This window comes from Bos taurus, chromosome 7, assembly GCF_002263795.3.
Source record: "Bos taurus isolate L1 Dominette 01449 registration number 42190680 breed Hereford chromosome 7, ARS-UCD2.0, whole genome shotgun sequence".
NCBI classification, from domain to species: Eukaryota; Metazoa; Chordata; class Mammalia; order Artiodactyla; family Bovidae; genus Bos; species Bos taurus.
In genome coordinates this window covers 41606491-41625054 of record NC_037334.1, presented here as the reverse complement: position 1 = coordinate 41625054, position 18564 = coordinate 41606491, and the positions used below count along the sequence as shown (strand labels likewise).

Here is an 18564-nt window from a genome sequence, read left to right as displayed (position 1 = left end):
CCTTCCCCTAAACCTCACTTGAAACCACCCTCTATTTGACCTTCATAGTCCTCATGCCAAGCCCAGTTCCCTGGCCTCTTAACTGTAACTCATGAAGGGTAGGGTTCTTCATTTATGGGAATGTCACAACTTCTCACTTTGCCTTTGATGGGGCTAGGGATCCTTGGAATCAGTACTAGAGTTAATCATTAATCTCAAGTTAATCCTATCCTAGTTATCCAATCAAACTGCATTCTATGTGCTGCATTAATGGGGTTTTTGAAGTTGGAATAAAAAAAATCTAAATTAAATTATCTTCAGTTAATCCAAAGGGAGTATATTGGGTGGGTCTGACTCAATCACTTCCAAGGTATATAACAGCTGATGTATCTTTCAAGGGCTTCAGAGACTGCTAGAACCAGACATATTTCAGGAAATCACCTGATCTTGTGAATTCCAGCAAGGTAGAGTAAGTGCCAGCTCTCTTCAGTTCCTGGATTAGAAATTGTGGCTACAGAGGAATTTCAGAATACCAATGGAGGTAGGTTGAAGGAAACTTGATTCCTGTGTATTTGTGAGTGTCTGGCTGGATTATCTGTCTTTTTATTTCATATGTACTTTCAGTCCGAAGGGATATGTCCACAACCTTCTCTTTTCTTTACATATATTCATTGTAACTTCAAAACTAGGAGTAAGAACCCAGAACTGTGGCCCCTGGGTCCATGACCTTCAGGGATGTTCCGAACAACTTGATGGATCTTTCTCACAAATTTCTGGTTTTAATGAGAATATGTGTCTACTTTGATATTTTGTGTTCAGTTCAGTTAGTTTCAGTCGCTCAGTTGTGTCTGACTCTTTGCGACCCCATGGACTGCAGCTCACCAGGCTTCCCTGTCCATCACCATCTCCTGGAACTTGCTCCAACTCATGTCCATCAAGTCAGTGATGCCATACAACCATCTTATCCTCTGTTGTCCCTTCTCCTCCTGGTGGAGTATTTCTCATCTGTAGAAGTTCCACAGGCTGCTTATATATTCCTATTATCTCTTATGCTACTGTTTCCTCTCCATGCTTGATCTGCTGCTGCTGCTGCTAAGTCGCTTCAGTCGTGTCCGACTCTGTGCAACCCTATAGACGGCAGCCCACCAGTCTCCCCCATCCCTGGGATTCTCCAGGCAAGAACACTGGAGTGAGTTGCCATTTCCTTCTCCAAAGCATGAAAGGGAAAAGTGAAAGTGAAGTCACTCAGTCATGTCTGACTCTTCACGACCCCATGGACTGCAGCCTACCAGCTCCTCCGTCCATGGGATTTTCCAGGCAAGAGTAATGGAGTGGGGTGCCATTGCCTTCTCTGCATGCTTGATCACAGGGAGTTTATTTCTAGTTGTTATTATAAATCTTCCACTACTATTTCTGCCTTCTGTATCATTTCTGAGTCTATGGATCAATTTTCTGCTTATGGGGAATTGTATTTGTCTTGTTGCATACCAGGTAATTCTAATTGGGAAATTTGTATGCTTATTTAGGGTTCTAGATATTCTGTGCTCCTTGAGCTGTTGTTGGGCTCTGTTCTGGTAGCAGAGAAGCTACATCAAAACAGTATGAGACTTTTGAGAATTGCAAATCTTTGTTAGCTGACACCAGAACAGATTTTGGTCTGGCTAATTTTGTACCACTAGTGAGGCAATACCATTTTTGAGCAGTCTATATATGAAAATCCTTGGATTAGGATTACTGTTTTCACTCTTGTCACTGGGGATGAAGATTCTGCTTGGCCTGATTGATCCCAGCAATTTCCCAGCCTACTTCTTTCCAGAGATTCTTACCTAGTCTAGGCACTTCCTACCCACACAGGGTTCATGTGTTTTTGGACAGCAAACCTCCTTGTAAATCTTCAGAGTTCCCTTCATCTCTCTGTCTCTCCCCTGCTCTTTTTGCTTGTCATATCTTTATATTCTGATACATGATATCCAACAGCATTCACTAATCCAAGACCTTAGCTTGGACACTGAGGCACTATTTGTACCTGTCTCCTTGCTCTAAGGTCTAGACACCCTGAGGCATTCTGGGTTGCCCTTGCAGGTCCCCTTCACTTTTTTTTTTTTTTTTCTTTCAAACCACTGTCTTGTGTTCCTGCTGTCTCATGAATCAAAACCTTTTGTTCAGTAGTTCCTCTGGCTTTTTTCTGGCTCAAAGCAAGTGTAAAAGAAAGAGAGCACTCTGCTTGGTTTTGAAATAACTCATCAGTTAACGATTTGCAACTGATGTTTTCTGTTATTGTAGAATGTTTTCTAGATCCGCTCTCAAGATTTAAGATTGTTTGATTTTTAGTGATTGGCTAATTACTTAAGCAATCACAAATAAATGGTTATGAGATTACTTACTGTGTCAATGTTCATCTTTTATTTTCTATTAGAAAGTCACAATTCAGACCGAAATTACTAGCCACCTCCAGGATGTAGAGACAGTAAAAGAAACTCAGGGAGCAGAAGTGCCCTCAGGTATGATGCTCTTAGTCATATTTAGAGAAAACTTTCTATCTCTCCTTTTTCATCTTCCCAGTATTACAGGCCCCAGGGATGACAGGGCTTCCCAGAATCCTGGGAGCTCTCTACTCCTGCCCCCAGCCCTGAGGACTGGAGGCAGGGAAAAGCCTCATTAGAGGATGAAGTGAACCCCTGATCAGCAGATTTCTCCCAGACAGTAAATGACCCACTATAGCCCTGTCAATATTCTCTGAAATGAAATTATGCAACTGGAATAACCTCAGGCTCTCAGATACTTTCTGAACTGTTCCAGTGTCCTGGTTGGACCTATCAGTGCAGAGGCAAGGTCACTAAGAAACCCTCCAGTGTGCCTGTGAGTTATTACAAAGCGCCTTTATAACCCTCTCTCCTTTACAGACCAGGGTGTCAAAGCTTGGAGCGACCATGAAATCAGGAGTTTCTTAGAAGAATGGGAACTCCTTGAAGGTGAAGCATTAAAGAAGGATTTTCATGTAGCATCAAAAATAATTGCCAAGCATCTCAAGCAAAGGGGCATAATTAAGAGCAAGAGAAAATGTCTCCAGATGCTCATAAACATGCACGACTTATATTGGACCATTCATGAAGTCAACCAGAAACCAAGAAGTGAACCTTTGCCATGTCCTTATGGAGGGACCCTCCACAGGATCTTCGGACATAGGTTGGAGATAAAGGACTTTTCAGGTTTGTCTCTTGTATTCATCTTCATGTTTCTTGAGTAAGCGGCATCACCTGGCCCAGATGTTGCACTGTCTCCATAACAGGACAGCATTAAATGACTGGTCTCTGACCACAGGCTCCTCCTGCACAATGTACAGAAGACTTCAAGGTCTGAGCATCTACCTATCCCTCTCTCCTATTTCTCCTCTTTATCCCCAAAGCAATGAGGGACTTTTCTCATAGCTTGGTTTAGAATATACATGGCCCCCTGGGCCAGACTAAGTGACATGCAAAGACTCAGGGGGAGGGTGTGTGGTGTCTTTGTGTTTCCCTTGAGCATCTTTTTTTCTCTCTCTCATATCCTCCAGGTGCAGAAGTGGTTGCCCTCCCACCACCTGTGTACCAGCATCCTGCCTGTGCCATCCCTGATCACTTTGAGGAGCTGTCGTGGACTCCCCCACAAATGATCTACATAGAAGATCCCCATGTACCCAGTTGGGAGCCCTGGAACATGAACCTTCCACAGTCAAGTCCATGCCTGTTTCCTGCATTTCTCCTACCATACCCTGCCCCTCAGTCACCATGGTGTCCTACCACACCCTGGTCTTCAGCAACAGGGGTCAACTTTTTCTGACAGAATCAGATGGAGGACTTAAAATTAGAAGTTCACAGTTTGATTCAAAGTATAGACAATAGAGTAGCACAATTCTCTAACCTCATGACTTCTTTCTTCCTAGCCCAAAGTAATGAGGGAAAAAAAAAAAAAAACTATAAAAATATATGGCTGTTACTCTCACCCCTTTCTGACTTGTGCTGGATTTTGGATGGGACCTAGGATTGTAAAATGTCCTAGGGGCTGGAGGGGTTGGGCTTCACTTTACAGGTAACTTGAGACTTGTTACCCTTTCTCTTTACTCTCTCCATCTTGCTACTTGCATGGAGGATCATTAACATCGGGGACAACTTAGACATTCAGAGATAACTGTGCTCAGTCACACCTTCTTCATTTCCTGAGTGTGACTGTGGAAATTGTTTAATGTTTCTGATAATTATATGCTTATTTTTTAAAAGAAATTGCCCATTCAGTTTTCAGATAGCTGTATCATTGTATGTTACCACCGGGAAGGTCTGAATCATTCAGTTTGTTTCCTCATTATTATTTTGTGTTGTCACAATTTAAATTTTTGCAGTTCTGACAGTTCTTCAGTAAGTGGCATCAGCAGACTCGGCCCATTTTAGCATGCTCTGAGCAGAGCTTAGAGTGATGGTCCAGCCTCTTCCCATAGGCTTCTCTGTTTATCACGCCAAAGTGGTGATATCTCATTGTGGTCTCAATTTGCAATCCTTCTTGACTAATGACTGAACATCATTTCGTGTGTCTATATGCCATCTGTATATCATCTTCAGTGATTAGTCTCTTCAAGTTTTTGGTCCATTTTCTAATTGAATTGTTTTTTCTCTTATGAATTGAGAGGTATTTATTGTAACCTTCTGTGAGATGTGTCATGTGTAAATGATTTCTCTTTGTGCTTTTTTTTTTTTCTACAAAACCTCATATGGACAGGATAAAAGTTAAATTTTGATTAGGTAAATTTTAAATAGTACTTTCAGTTTCTTTGATAGGAGTATTCAAATTATCTCCTCCATATTAGGTAACTTTCAGTAGTCTGTGTGTTTTAAGAATTAGTCCATTTCTTCTAAGTTGTCAAATTTTAAGTGTATACAGTCATTCACAGTATGTCCTTGTTTTCTTTTGAATTACCTAGGAGTTTGTCAAGGCTATATATTGTCACCCTGTTTATTTAACTTGTATGCAGAGTACATCATGAGAAACGTTGGACTGGAAGAAACACAAGCTGGAATCAAGATTGCTGGGAGAAATATCAATAACCTCAGATATGCAGATGACACCACCCTTATGGCAGAAAGTGAAGAGGAACTCAAAAGCCTCTTGATGAAAGTGAAAGTGGAGAGTGAAAAAGTTGGCTTAAAGCTCAACATTCAGAAAATGAAGATCATGGCATCCGGTCCCACCACTTCACGGGAAATAGATGGGGAAACAGTGGAAACTGTCAGACTTAATTTTGGGGGGCTCCAAAATCACTGCAGATGGTGACTGCAGCCATGAAATTAAAACACGCTTACTCCTTGGAAGGAAAGTTGTGACCAACCTAGATAGTATATTCAAAAGCAGAGACATTACTTTGCCAACAAATGTTCGTCTAGTCAAGGCTATGGTTTTTCCTGTGGTCATGTATGGATGTGAGAGTTGGACTGTGAAGAAGGCTGAGCGCCAAAGAATTGATGCTTTTGAACTGTGGTGTTGGAGAAGACTCTTGAGAGTCCCTTGGATTGCAAGGAGATCCAACCAGTCCATTCTGAAGGAGATCAGCCCTGGGATTTCTTTGGAAGGAATGATGCTAAAGCTGAAACTCCAGTACCTTGGCCACCTCATGCTAAGAGTTGACTCACTGGAAAAGACTCTGATGCTGGGAGGGATTGGGGGCAGGAGGAGAAGGGAATGACAGAGGATGAGATGGCTGGATGGCATCCCTGACTCGATGGACCTGAGTCTCAGTGAACTCCAGGAGTTGGTGATGGACAGGGAGGCCTGGCATGCTGCAATTCATGGGGTCACAAAGAGTTGGACACGACTGAGCGACTGATCTGATCTGATCTGAGGACCTCTAGTGATGTCCTTTGTTTCATTTCTGCTATTGATAATTTGCAGTGTCCCTTTTTTCTTAGTCTTGCTCAAGGTTTGTCTATTTAATAATTTCAAAGAATCATTTATTAGTTTCATTGACTTTTCTTCATTCCGTTTGCAAGTTTATTACTGATCCTATCATTATTTCCTTCCTTCTGGATCTTTTGGGTTTAGTTTGCTATTTTTATTCTAGGTTCTTCAAGTGCTGGATTAGATTATTTTTCAAAGACTTTTTCTTATTTTATGAATAAAATTAGTGCCAGAAATTTTATTTCAGCCACTGCTTTTGCAGTGTCCCATGGATTTTAATGTTACATTTTATTTTATTTTATTTCAATATATTGTTTTTCTCTTTAGACTGTTCTTTGACCCATGGATTATGTGTGTGTGTGTGTGTATATATATATATATATATATATATATATAAAATTTTCTAAGATTTGGAGATATTTGTGTTGCCATTGTTTCATTGGTTTTCTAGTTTGATTCCACTAAGACCAGAAAACACACTACATATGATTCAGGTTTTAAAATTTGTTGATGCTTGTTTTATGGCCCAAAAGATGGTCTGTCTGGTGGCACCTGAAAAGCATATCCTAATGTCAAATGAAGTATCTCATTACTGTTGATAAAGATTCTTTTTGTTTGAAAAGTTTGTGGAGTTTATTTACTTGTTTATTTATTTACTATTTACTTGCAGATTTTCTGTTTAATTATTCTGTTTTGTATTATTGAGAGGGATTTGAAGTGTTCATCTACAATTTTTTGTCTGCTTCTACTTTGTATTTCTACAAGTGTTTGGCTTCACATATTTTACAGCTCTGTTCCTTGGTACATACACTTTTAGGATTGCTATTCCTTCTTATTGGATTAACTTATTTTAATTATGTAATTTTCCTGTATATCCAAATATTTACTTGTTTTTAAGTCTACCTTATCTGATATTAGTTTGTCCACTCTTGCATTCTTGAATTAATGTTTTGCATCTTTTCCCATGCTTATACTATCAATCTACTTATTACATTTGAAGTTAGTTTCTGGTAGGTAGCATATATAGGATCACAATTTTAAGTTCATTATATCAAACTCTCTTTAAGTGATTTGCTTAAACCATTTACATTTAATGTAATTATTTTTAGAACTAATGCCTCACATTTTATTTTTCACTTGTTCTATTTTTTGTCTCTATTTTCTTTTTACTGCCTTCCTCTGGGCTACTTGAACATATTTTTTAGAATGCCATTTTCATTTATTTATAGGTTTTGAGTGTATTTCTTTATCTTTTTTAGTGGTACTAGTATTACATTATATACACAAATTTTCTTAGTCCACTGGTGTCCTTCTGCTAGTTTGAGTGAAGTTTAAAACTTCTCATTTTGTGACCATTTACCCTCTCCCAGTTATAATATAATTATCTTAAAATGTTTCCTTTGCATACACTGGGACCATGTCAGACAGTTTTATGATAGTCACTTCAATCATCCGTCATAATTTTAGAAAACTTGAACCAGAAGAGAGCCTGTTGTATCTATCCTCATAACATTCTGGTGAAAGTAAAGATATAGGTTTTCATTCTATCTTTTTGGCATAAGTGGGGATACAGACATGTTTTGCTTTTGCTGTATTTTGATGACTGGAACAGTCATTGTATAAAAGTTTTTCTATCTGAAAAACCTACTTTCTTAGTCTTCTAATATGAAAAGATGGTGTTAGGGATTTTCTATGGTGTTTATCCATTAGCACTTCTGCATTGCCAACTTCTTTAGTTCCAACCTTAGAATATTTGTGTATGTTCTAAGAAATAGAGAATATATTTCTATATATTCTATAGGCAAAAAGAAAACCCTGATGGAGAAAATGAACCCATAGGGAAGACAGATGTATGGTAGGAGAAATCTTAGGAGAGGCTGGTGTCATTGAAAACAAGGCTTATAAGAGCATGGATCATGGAAAAAGCAAGAGTTCCATTAAAAATCTATTTCTGCTTTACTGACTATGTCAAAGCTTTTGACTATGTGGATCACAATAAACTGTGGAAAATTCTGAGAGACGGGAATACCAGACCACCTGACCTGCCTCTTGAGAAACCTATGTGCAGGTCAGGAAGCAACAGTTAGAATGGACATGGAACAATAGACTAGTTCCAAATAGGAAAAGGAGTACGTCAAGGCTGTATATTGTCACCCTGCTTATTTAACTTCTATGCAGAGTACATCACGAGAAATGCTGGGCTAGAAGAAGCACAAGCTGGAATCCAGATTGCCGGGAGAAATATCAACCTCAGATATGCAGATGATACCACCCTTATGGCAGAAAGTGAACAGGAACTAAAAAGCCTCTTGATGAAGGTGAAAGAGGAGAGTGAAAAAGTTGGCTTAAAATTCAACATTCAGAAAACAAAGATCATGGCATCCGGTCCCATCACTTAATGGGAAATAGATGGGGCAACAGTGGAAACAGTGTCAGACTTTATTTTTTGGGGCTCCCAAATCACTGCAGATGGTGACTGCAGCCATGAAATTAAAAGACACTTACTCCTTGGAAGAAAAGTTATGACCAACCTAGATAGCATATTCAAAAGCAGAGACATTACTTTGGCAACAAAGTTCCATCTAGTCAAGGCTATGGGTTTTCCAGTGGTCATGTATGGATGTGAGAGTTGGACTGTGAAGAAGGCTGAGCACCGAAGAATTGACGCTTTTGAACTGTGGTGTTGGAGAAGACTCTTGAGAGTCCCTTGGACTGCAAGGAGATCCAACCAGTCCATTCTGAAGGAGATCAGCCCTGGGATTTCTTTGGAGGGAATGATGCTGAAGCTGAAACTCCAGTACTTTGGCCATGTGAAGAGTTGACTCACTGGAAGAGACTCTGATGCTGGGAGGGATTGGGGGCAGGAGGAGAAGGGGACGACAGAGGATGAGATGGCTGGATGGCATCACTGACTCGATGGACAGGAGTCTGAGTGAACTCTAGGAGCTGGTGATGGACAGGGAGGCCTGGCGTGCTGCAATTCATGGGGTCACAAAGAGTCGGACACGACTGAGTGACTGAACTGAAGAGCATTGTAGCAGTACAGGTAGAGAAAGAGCACTAGAAGAATTTGTCCTATTCAGTTGATTGTTTCTGAATGTTGTGCGTGTTTCTATATGCAATGAGACACTCATAAACTCACATATGTTTGCATATATGATACATAGATCCACCTTACTATTTCTAATCCAAATTTAGAACTACCTGCGTGAAAGTGAAAGTGAAGTGACTCAGTCATGTCCAACTCTTTGGGACCCCGTGGACTGTAGCCTACCAGGCTCCTCTGTCCATGGGATTTTCCAGGCAAGAGTACTGGAGGGGATTGCCATTTCCTTCTCCAAGGGATCTTCACAACCCAGGGATCAAACCCGGGTTGCCCACATTGTAGGCAGACACTTTACCATCTGAGCCACCAGGGAAGTCCTAATGCACCAGAACTACTACATACCTGCATCATACCTGCGTCTCTTCCCCCCTCCCTCTGCCCCACCAAAGGCTCACTTTCTAAAATTCATAGGTCCCAGAATGCTTTAATGCCTTCAATCCCTTCTGTGTTCCCTGACTTCAGTTACCACTGGAGTCAGCAAAGTTCTTCTCAGTTTCACCTCTTCCCAAATTGTTCTATGACTTCCTATTGACCACATTTTATCTGTTTGGGTATCGTCTCTTCCCTTGTTCTAAGCTTCCCCTAAACAATCAATTCTTTCCTTCTAGTTTCTCCTGCATACACCATAATATTACATAGGTATCATGACTGTTAGTGTTTTGTCCTTACCTACTTGTCATCTGAGGCTTGTGTGTTGCCTTGTCATCTAGTTTTATTGTAAATGGTGGCCATACTTGTTAGGTTTTACTTTCTGTTCTGGCTCTTTTTATGTGGGAAAAAGCTGTGACCCTGCTGTCATCTTTTCTGCATCCTCCTCTATGTAGTGTTTATTTACATTATTATCATCAACTTTTATTTGTATGTTGGAAGGCCATTTTTCCTTGTCATTTTTCTGATCAAATTTTTACCCACTTTTCTATTAGGTACTGGTGTGCTTTTTTAAATTAAAAATTATGTAACTGAGTCATTTTGCTGTTCAGAAGAAATCAACACAACATTGTAAGTCAGTTATATGTCAATAAATTTTGAAAAAAATATTCCAATATTCAGAAGATCATCCATTTTTGAAAAATAAATTGAGGATATTTTTCTGCTTTTGACTTTTGACATTATTTATGGCTAGTTTTTTTGCTATTTTTAAATTAATTTTATGCAGTTTATCAGTGTTTCCATTTGCTTTTAATATTTCACTATTTGTTTTAAACAGTAATGGTTCTTTGAAAAAATGCAAAACCACAATACTTGTCACACCTAACAGAAATTCATAGTAAGTCTTTCTTTTGTTCAATAATCAAGTCAATGATCAAATTTTCTACTGTCTCATAAACAAGTTTCATTCTGTTTTTGTATCTTGCTTGGGTTAACCAGAATCCAAACATGTTGATATGTTGTAGTTGACCTATCCCTTAATATTTTCAGTTGTTACAGAGGCCATCAACCAACTTAGATATGCCAAATGTTAAGTATATATGAGGACAGAACCCAGAAGGATGAGAGAACAAAGACATCTAAGCCTTGATTCCTACTAAGATGTTATACAGTGTGATAGATGACATTAAATATAGAAATGTTCCACAACATCTGAAGAATTAAACATTATAAGACCAGATTAAATGTTTAAAAGTAAACATTTTAAACCTGAATGTCCATGTATCACTGGACCATCTGTCATTTTAGATCATTCTTCAGTTTTTCTTGAGGTACACATTTCAAGTTCTTTAGAAATGAGAAAATTTAGCTTAAATTCTAATAAAGTAGTCATTTGACCTGAGAAAAATTAGTGGTCTGTTCAGTTGGCCTGCATACTACCGTACGTTCTATTCAATAATTACTTTTGGAAAAAACTACCCATGTCTTTGCCCTGCTTTATTCTGTACTTCAAGGCCAAATTTTCCTGTTACTCCAGGGGTTTCTTGACTTCCTACTTTTGCATTCCAGTTCCCTATAATGAAAAAGACAAATTTTGGGGGTGTTAGTTCTAGAAGGTCTAAGGGCAAAGGCTAATAGAGTTCTACCAAGAGACCACACTGGTCATAACAAACACCCTCTTCCAACAACACAAGAGAAGACTCTACACATGGACATCACCAGATGGTCAACACTGAAATGAGATTGATTATATTATCTGCAGTCAAAGATGGAGAAGCTCTATACAGTCAGCAAAACAAGACCAAGAGCTGACTGTGGCTCGGATCATGAACTCCTTATTGGCAAATTCAGACTTAAATTGAAGAAAGTGGAGAAAACCACTAGAACATTCAGGTATGACCTAAATCAAGTCCCTTATGACTATACAGTGGAAGTGAGAAATAGATTTAAGGGATTAGATCTGATAGACAGAGTGCCTGATGAACTATCGATGGAGGTTTGTGACATTGTACAGGAGACAGGAATTAAGACCATCCCCAAGAAAAAGAAATGCAAAAAAACAAAATGGATGTCTGGGGAGGCCTTAAAAATAGCTGTGAAAAGAAGGGAAGTGAAAAGTAAAGGAGAAAAGGAAAGATATACTCATTTTAAAGCAGAGTTCCAAAGAATGGCAAGGAGAGATAAAGCCTTCCTCAGCAATTCATGCAAAGAAATAGAGGAAAACCATAGAATGGGAAAGCCTAGAGATCTCTTCAAGAAAATTAGAGATACCAAAGGAACATTTCATGCAAAGATGGGCTCTATAAAGGACAGAAATGGTAGGGACCTAACAGAAACAGAAGATATTAAGAAGTGGCAAGAATACACAGAAGAACTGTACAGAAAAGATCTTCATGACCCAGATAATCACGATGGTGTGATCACTCACCTAGAGCCAGATATCCTGGAATGTGAAGTCAAGTGGGCCTTAGAAAGCATTACTAGGAACAAAGATAGTGGAGGTGATGGAATTCCAGTTGAGCTATTTCAAATCCTGAAAGATGACGTTGTGAAAGTGCTGTACTCAATATGCAAGCACATATGGAAAACTCAGCAGTGGCCACAAGACTGGAAAAGGTGTTTTCATTCCAATCGCAAAGAAAAGCAATGCCAAAGAATGCTCAAACTACCGCATAACTGCACTCATCTCACACACTAGTAAAGTAATGCTCAAAATTCTCCAAGCCAGGCTTCAGCAATATGAGCCATGAACTTCCAGACATTCAAGCTGGTTTTAGAAAAGGCAGAGGAACCAGAGATCAAATTGCCAACATCCACTGGATCATGGAAAAAAACAAGAGAGTTCCAGAAAAACATCTATATCTGCTTTATTGACTATGCCAAAGCCTTTGACTGTGCGGATCACAATAAACTGTGGAAAATTCTTCAAGATATGGGAATACCAGACCACCTGACCTGCCTCTTGAGAAACCTATATGCAGATCAGGAAGCAACAGTTAGAACTGGACATGGAACAACAGACTGGTTCCAAACAGGAAAATGAGTATTGTCACCCTGCTTATTTAATTTCTATGCAGAGTACATCATGAGAAAAGCTGGACTGGAAGAAGCACAAGCTGGAATCAAGATTGCTGGGAGAAATATCAATAACCTCAGATATGCAGATGATACCACACTTATGGCAGAAAGTGAAGAGGAGCTAAAGAGCCTCTTGATGAAAGTGAAAGTGGAGAGTGAAAAAGTTGGCTTAAAGCTCAACATTCACAAAACTAAGATCATGGCACCTGGCCCCATCACTTAATGGCAAATAGATGGGGAACTAATGGAAACAGTGATAGGCTTTTATTTTGGGGGGCTCCAAAATCACTGCAGATGTTGACTGAAGCCATGAAATTAAAAGACGCTTGCTTCTTGGAAGAAAAGTTATGACTTTTCTTGTCTAAAACCTAGACAACGTATTGAAAGACAGAGACATTACTTTGCCAACAGAAGTCTGTCTAGTCAAATCTGGTTTTTCCTGTAGTCCTGTATGGATGTGAGAGTTGGACTATAAAGAAAGCTAAGTGCTGAAGAATTGATGCTTTTGAATTGTGGTGTTGGAGAAGACTCTTGAGAGTCCCTTGGACTGCAAGGTGATCCAACCAGTCCATCCCAAAGGAAATCAGTCCTGAATATTCATTGGAAGGTCTGATTCTGAAGCTGAACTTCAATACTTTGGCCACCTGATGTGAAGAACTGACTCATTGGAAAAGACCCTGATGTTGGGAAAGATTGAAGGCAAGAGGAGAAGAGGGCGACAGAGGATGAGATGGTTGAATGGGCTCAACAGACTCAATGGCCATGAGTTTGAGTAAGCTCCAGGAGTTGTTGATGGACAAGGAGGCCTGGAGTACTGCATGGGGTTGCTAAGAGTCAGACACGATAGAATGGCTGAACCGAACTGATGATGATATCAGTTTTCAGCCTGGGATTATAAATTGGAGCTCCACAAACTGCAATTTGAAGTCTTGCCCTTGTGGTTATATACTTCCTGAAAACTTTTCCCAAGTGAGACTCCAGATTGCTGTTACAAGGGACTTCCCAGCACAGTTTGAATCTGGATGTTAGCCCAGTGTGGTGATGTATATGCTATTACTCTTCTGTACTCCTTCTATTTCTCTTCATGATTTTATATTGAAAATAAGTTAGATAATTCTCTATTAAATATCAAAATTGTTTATTTGTATGTAATGAATGGTTTCTTCTGTTAACAAATCCTTAAAACATGAGATGAAAATTAAAACTTTTGGCAAAACATTGTTAATGCAAGAAACAACAATCTTATAAAGTAGGTAAAATACGAGCAATATAACTGGTAACATTTAGAGGACATAAGTAAGAATTTAAGGCAAGAACTTCCATTAGGCATGGTCCAGTGTATTCCAAGATTATCTGACTTAGTCTATTCCATACCAATTCTTATCTTTAAAGAAAGTGATGTATAGGCATTGTTCATAAGACACTCAGCCCAATTTCCAGTTTATTAAGCTGATTATTCTTAGTATGGTTTAATTAGTCCCTACATAAGGGAGGTAGTCTTAGACTTGATGCAGGGAATCAAGATAACACATGGAGTCAAGTGTTGAATAAAAATCCTGGTGTGTGTTTTTTTGCTCCTATGTGTAGATTACCAATGAGGGTGAAGTGGTTCCATGATGACATGTTATTTTGCCTTGTGCACTCACTAAACTTTAGTGAATCTAGCATGATTATAATACCATAATATAATACCATATTACAAGGCATTGCTCCTGTGATATTCAAATGGAAGAATACAAAGAAAAAAATAAACAACTGGAAAACCTTTGTCACTGCATAATCTTAATAGTGAAAAGTATGCAAATTAGGAAGATAAAGATCAAAATAAAGAAGGTAAAATTTACCATTAATTTAGAGTTTCTCAGTGTCAGTCAAATTTATGTTTTGGGCCATTTAGCTAATTGATCCATGAGTGTCTATCCTATACATAATACAAACCTAGCAGCACCTTTCAGATGCCAGTCACTCCCCTAAGTAGTAACAAAAATAAGCCAAGAAACAGTAACAACAACAAGCATCTCCATTTCCCAATATTTCCTGATGGAGGGAAGAACCCTTGCATTAACGGTTAACTTATCTATCAGATGTGCTAAGAACCCACCATACACCACAGCGTTTAAACTTTTTTTTTCTTTTTTTAAATATAAATTTATTTATTTTAATTGGAGGTTAATTACTTTACAATATTGTATTGGTTTTGCCATACATCAACATGAATCCACCACAGGTATACATGACTTTTTAGACCTGCTTAATTTACAAGCTACTATTTTACATAGTTAAATCCATCAAATTAATGTAACGTTCCTAATTAGTGGTCATACTAGGGATAAATCTAACTTTTGACACCAAATTCTGTGCAATTGACTTGGGAAATGTCACCCCATCCTAAAATACAATACAAAGGAAATAAACATTCTAGTAAACACTCTCTCTCTATATGTGCCCATAGCACAATTCTAATTCATGGAATCTTATGGAGATATATACACAATTATAAATATTCACTTTGTACTTTATTACTAACTATGCAATTTTTTGAATAATAAATATGATACTTCAATATTTAAATCATTCAAGGAATATAGACTACTAAAGAAATTAATTAAAGTATTAAGATTCCTTTGCTTCTCCTATCTTGGAGTTTTTGTAGAAGGAGGGATACAGGCTTACATGCATATATTTGTAATTTGACACTGTGAGAGAGGTAGGATGTTTAACATTCATATGTGAATTTTTCCTAGTTACTTTCCCTAAAGGATTTTTTAAAGCATAATGGTCTGTAGAAAGTTTATCTTTGATAATAACAGGTTGATTTCTGTAAGGATCATGGCTGGTCTGAAAAGTCACTGTAAAAACAAATGGAAGTAGAATTTAGAAAGATGGTAACAATAACCCTGTATACAAGACAGCAAAAGAGACAGTGATGTACAGAACAGTCTTTTGGACTCTGTGGGAGAGGGAGAGGGTGGGATGGTTTTGGAGAATGGCATTGAAACACATATAATATCATATATGAAATGAGTCGCCAGTCCAGGTTCGATACACGATACAGGATGCTTGGGGCTGGTGCACTGGGACGACCCAGAGGGATGGTATGGGGAGGGAGGAGGGAGGAGGGTTCAGGATGGGGAGACATGTATACCTGTGGCAGATTCATTTTGATATAGGCAAAACCAATACAATATTGTAAAGTTAAAAAATAAAGCAAAATAAAAATTAAAAAAAAAAAGAATTTTGAGGTAGTTTTGACTTGGACTCTGAATAGTGAAATGGAAAACATGAGTTCTAGATCCAGCAATACATAAATCACTCAGTTCAGTTCAGTCTCTCAGTAATGTCCAACTCTTTGCGACCCCATGAATCACAGCACGCCAGGCCTCCCTGTCCGTCACCAACTCCCGGAGTTTACTAAAACTCACGTCCATTGAATCGGTGATACACCATCCAGCCATCTCATCCTCTGTCATCCCCTTCTCCTCCTGCCCCTATTCCCTCCCAGCATTAGGGTCTTTTCCAATGAGTCAACTCTTCGCATGAGGTGGCCAAAGTATTGGAGTTTCAGCTTCAGCATCAGTTCTTCCAATGAACACCCAGGACTGGTCTCCTTTAGGATAGACTGGCTGGATCTCCTTGCAGTGCAAGGGTCTCTCAAGAGTCTTCTCCAACACCACAGTTCAAAAGCATCAATTCTTCAGCGGTTAGCCTTCTTCACAATCCAACTGTCACATCCATACATGACCACTGGAAAAACCATAGCCTTGACTAGATGGACCTTTGTTAGCAAAGTAATGTCTCTGCTTTTTAATATGCTGCCTAGTTTGGTCATAATTTTCCTTCCAAGGAGTAAGCATCTTTTAATTTCATGGTTGCAGTCACCATCTGCAGTGATATTGGAGCCCCCCAAAATAAAGTCTGACACTGTTTCCACTGTTTCCCCATCTATTTCCCATGAAGTGATGGGACCAGATGCCATGATCTTCGTTTTCTGAATGTTGAGCTTTAAGCCAACTTTTTCACTCTCCACTCTCACTTTCATCAAGAAGCTTTTTAGTTTCTCTTCACTTTCTGCCATAAGGGTGGTGTCATCTGCATATCTGAGGTTATTGATATTTCTCCCAGCAATCTTGATTCCAGCTCGTGTTTCTTGCAGCCCAGCATTTCTAATGATGTACTCTGCATAGAAGTTAAATAAGCAGGGTGACAATATACTGCCTTGACGTACTCCTTTTCTATTTGGAACCAGTCTGTTGTTCCATGTCTAATTCTAACTGTTGCTTCCTGACCTGCATACAGATTTCTCAAGAGGCAGATCAGGTGGTCTGGTATTCCCATCTCTTTCAGAATTTTCCACAGTTTATTGTGATCCGCACAGTAAAAGGCTTTGGCAAAGTCAATAAAGCAGAAATAGATGATGACCTAAGTCAAATCCCTTCAAATTATACAGTGGAAGTGACAAATAGATTCAAGGGATTAGATCTGATAGACAGAGTGCCTGAAGAACTATGGACAGAGGTTCGTGACATTGTACAGAAGGCAGGGATCAAGACCATCCCCAATGAAAATAAATGCAAAAAGGCAAAATGGTTGTCTGAGGAGGCCTTACAAATTGCTGTGAATAGAAGAGAACCAAAAGGCAAAGGAGAAAAGGAAAGATATACCCATTTGAATGCAGAGTTCTAAAGAATAGAAAGGAGACATAAGAAAGCCTTACTCAGTGATAAAAGCAAAGAAATAGAGGAAACTAATAGAATAGGGTGACTAGCGATCTCTTCAAGAAAATTCATGATACCAAGGCAACATTTCATGTAAAGATGGGCTCAATCAAGAACAAAAATTGTATGGACCGAATAGAAGTAAAAGATATTAAGAAGAGGTAGAAAGAATATACAGAAGAACTATACAAAAAAGATCTTTACAACCCAGATAATCACGATGGTGTGATCGCTCACCTAGAGCCAGACATCCTAGAATGTGATGTCTAGTGGGCCTTAGGAAGCATCACTACGAACAAAGTTATTGGAGGTGACAGAATTCCATTTGAGTTACATCAAATCCTAAAAGATGATGCCATGAAAGTGCTACACACTCAACATGCGAGCAAATTTGAAAAACTCAGCAGTGGCCACAGGACTGGAAAAGGTCAGTTTTCATTCAAATCCCAAAGAAAGGCAATGCCAAGGACTGCTCAAACTACCACACAATTGCACTCATCTCACACTCTAGTAACGTAATGCTCCAAATTCTCCAAGCCAGGCTTCAACAGTATGTGAAGTGTGAACTTCCAGATGTTCAAGCTGGATTTAGAAAAGGCAGAGTAGCCAGAGATCAAATTGCCAACATCCTATAGATCATTGAAAAAGCAAGAGAGTTACAGAACAAACATCTAATACTGTTTTATTGACTATGCCAAAGCCTTTGACTGTATGGATCACAATAAACTGTGGAAAATTCTGAAAGAGATAGGAATACCAGACCACCTGACCTGCCTCTTGAGAAACCTATATGCAGGTCAGGAAGCAACAGTTAGAATTAGACATGGAACAACAGACTGGTTCCAAATAGGAAAAGGAGTATGACGTCAAGGCTGTATATTGTCACCCTGCTTATTTAACTTCTATGCAGAGTACATCATGAGAAATGCTGGGCTGGAAGAAACACAAGCTAGAATCAAGATTGCCAGGAGAAGTATCAATAACCTCAGATATGCAGATGACATCACCCTTATGGCAGAAAGTGAAGAGGAACTCAAAAGCCTCTTGATGAAAGTGAAAGTGGAAAGTGAAAAAGTTGGCTTAAAGTTCAACATTCAGAAAACGAAGATCATGGCATCTGGTCCCATCACTTCATGGGAAATAGATGGGGAAACAGTGGAAACAGTGTCAGACTTAATTTTGGGGGGCTCCAATATCATTGCAGATGGTGACTACAGCCATGAAATTAAAAGACGCTTACTCCTTGGAAGGAAAGTTAGACCAACCTAGATAGCATATTCAAAAGCAGAGACGTTACTTTGCCAACAAAGGTCCATCTAGTCAAGGCTATGGTTTTTCCAGTGGTCATGTATGGATGTGAGAGTTGGATTGTGAAGAAGGCTGAGTGCCGAAGAA

At 39.1% G+C, this 18564-nt stretch overlaps 1 protein-coding gene across 1 annotated transcript in view; it reads left to right on the top strand.

Moving 5' to 3' along the window:
- The first annotated feature begins 514 nt into the window (after positions 1-514).
- MSANTD5 (Myb/SANT DNA binding domain containing 5) overlaps positions 515-18564 on the top strand; it is a 31327-nt gene continuing 13277 nt past the window's right edge. The window contains exons 1-4 of the mRNA XM_059888914.1: positions 515-520; positions 2396-2480; positions 2883-3188; positions 3533-3651. Of these exons, the coding sequence (XP_059744897.1) occupies positions 515-520; positions 2396-2480; positions 2883-3188; positions 3533-3651 (516 nt within the window). The remainder of the gene's footprint in view (positions 521-2395; positions 2481-2882; positions 3189-3532; positions 3652-18564) is intronic.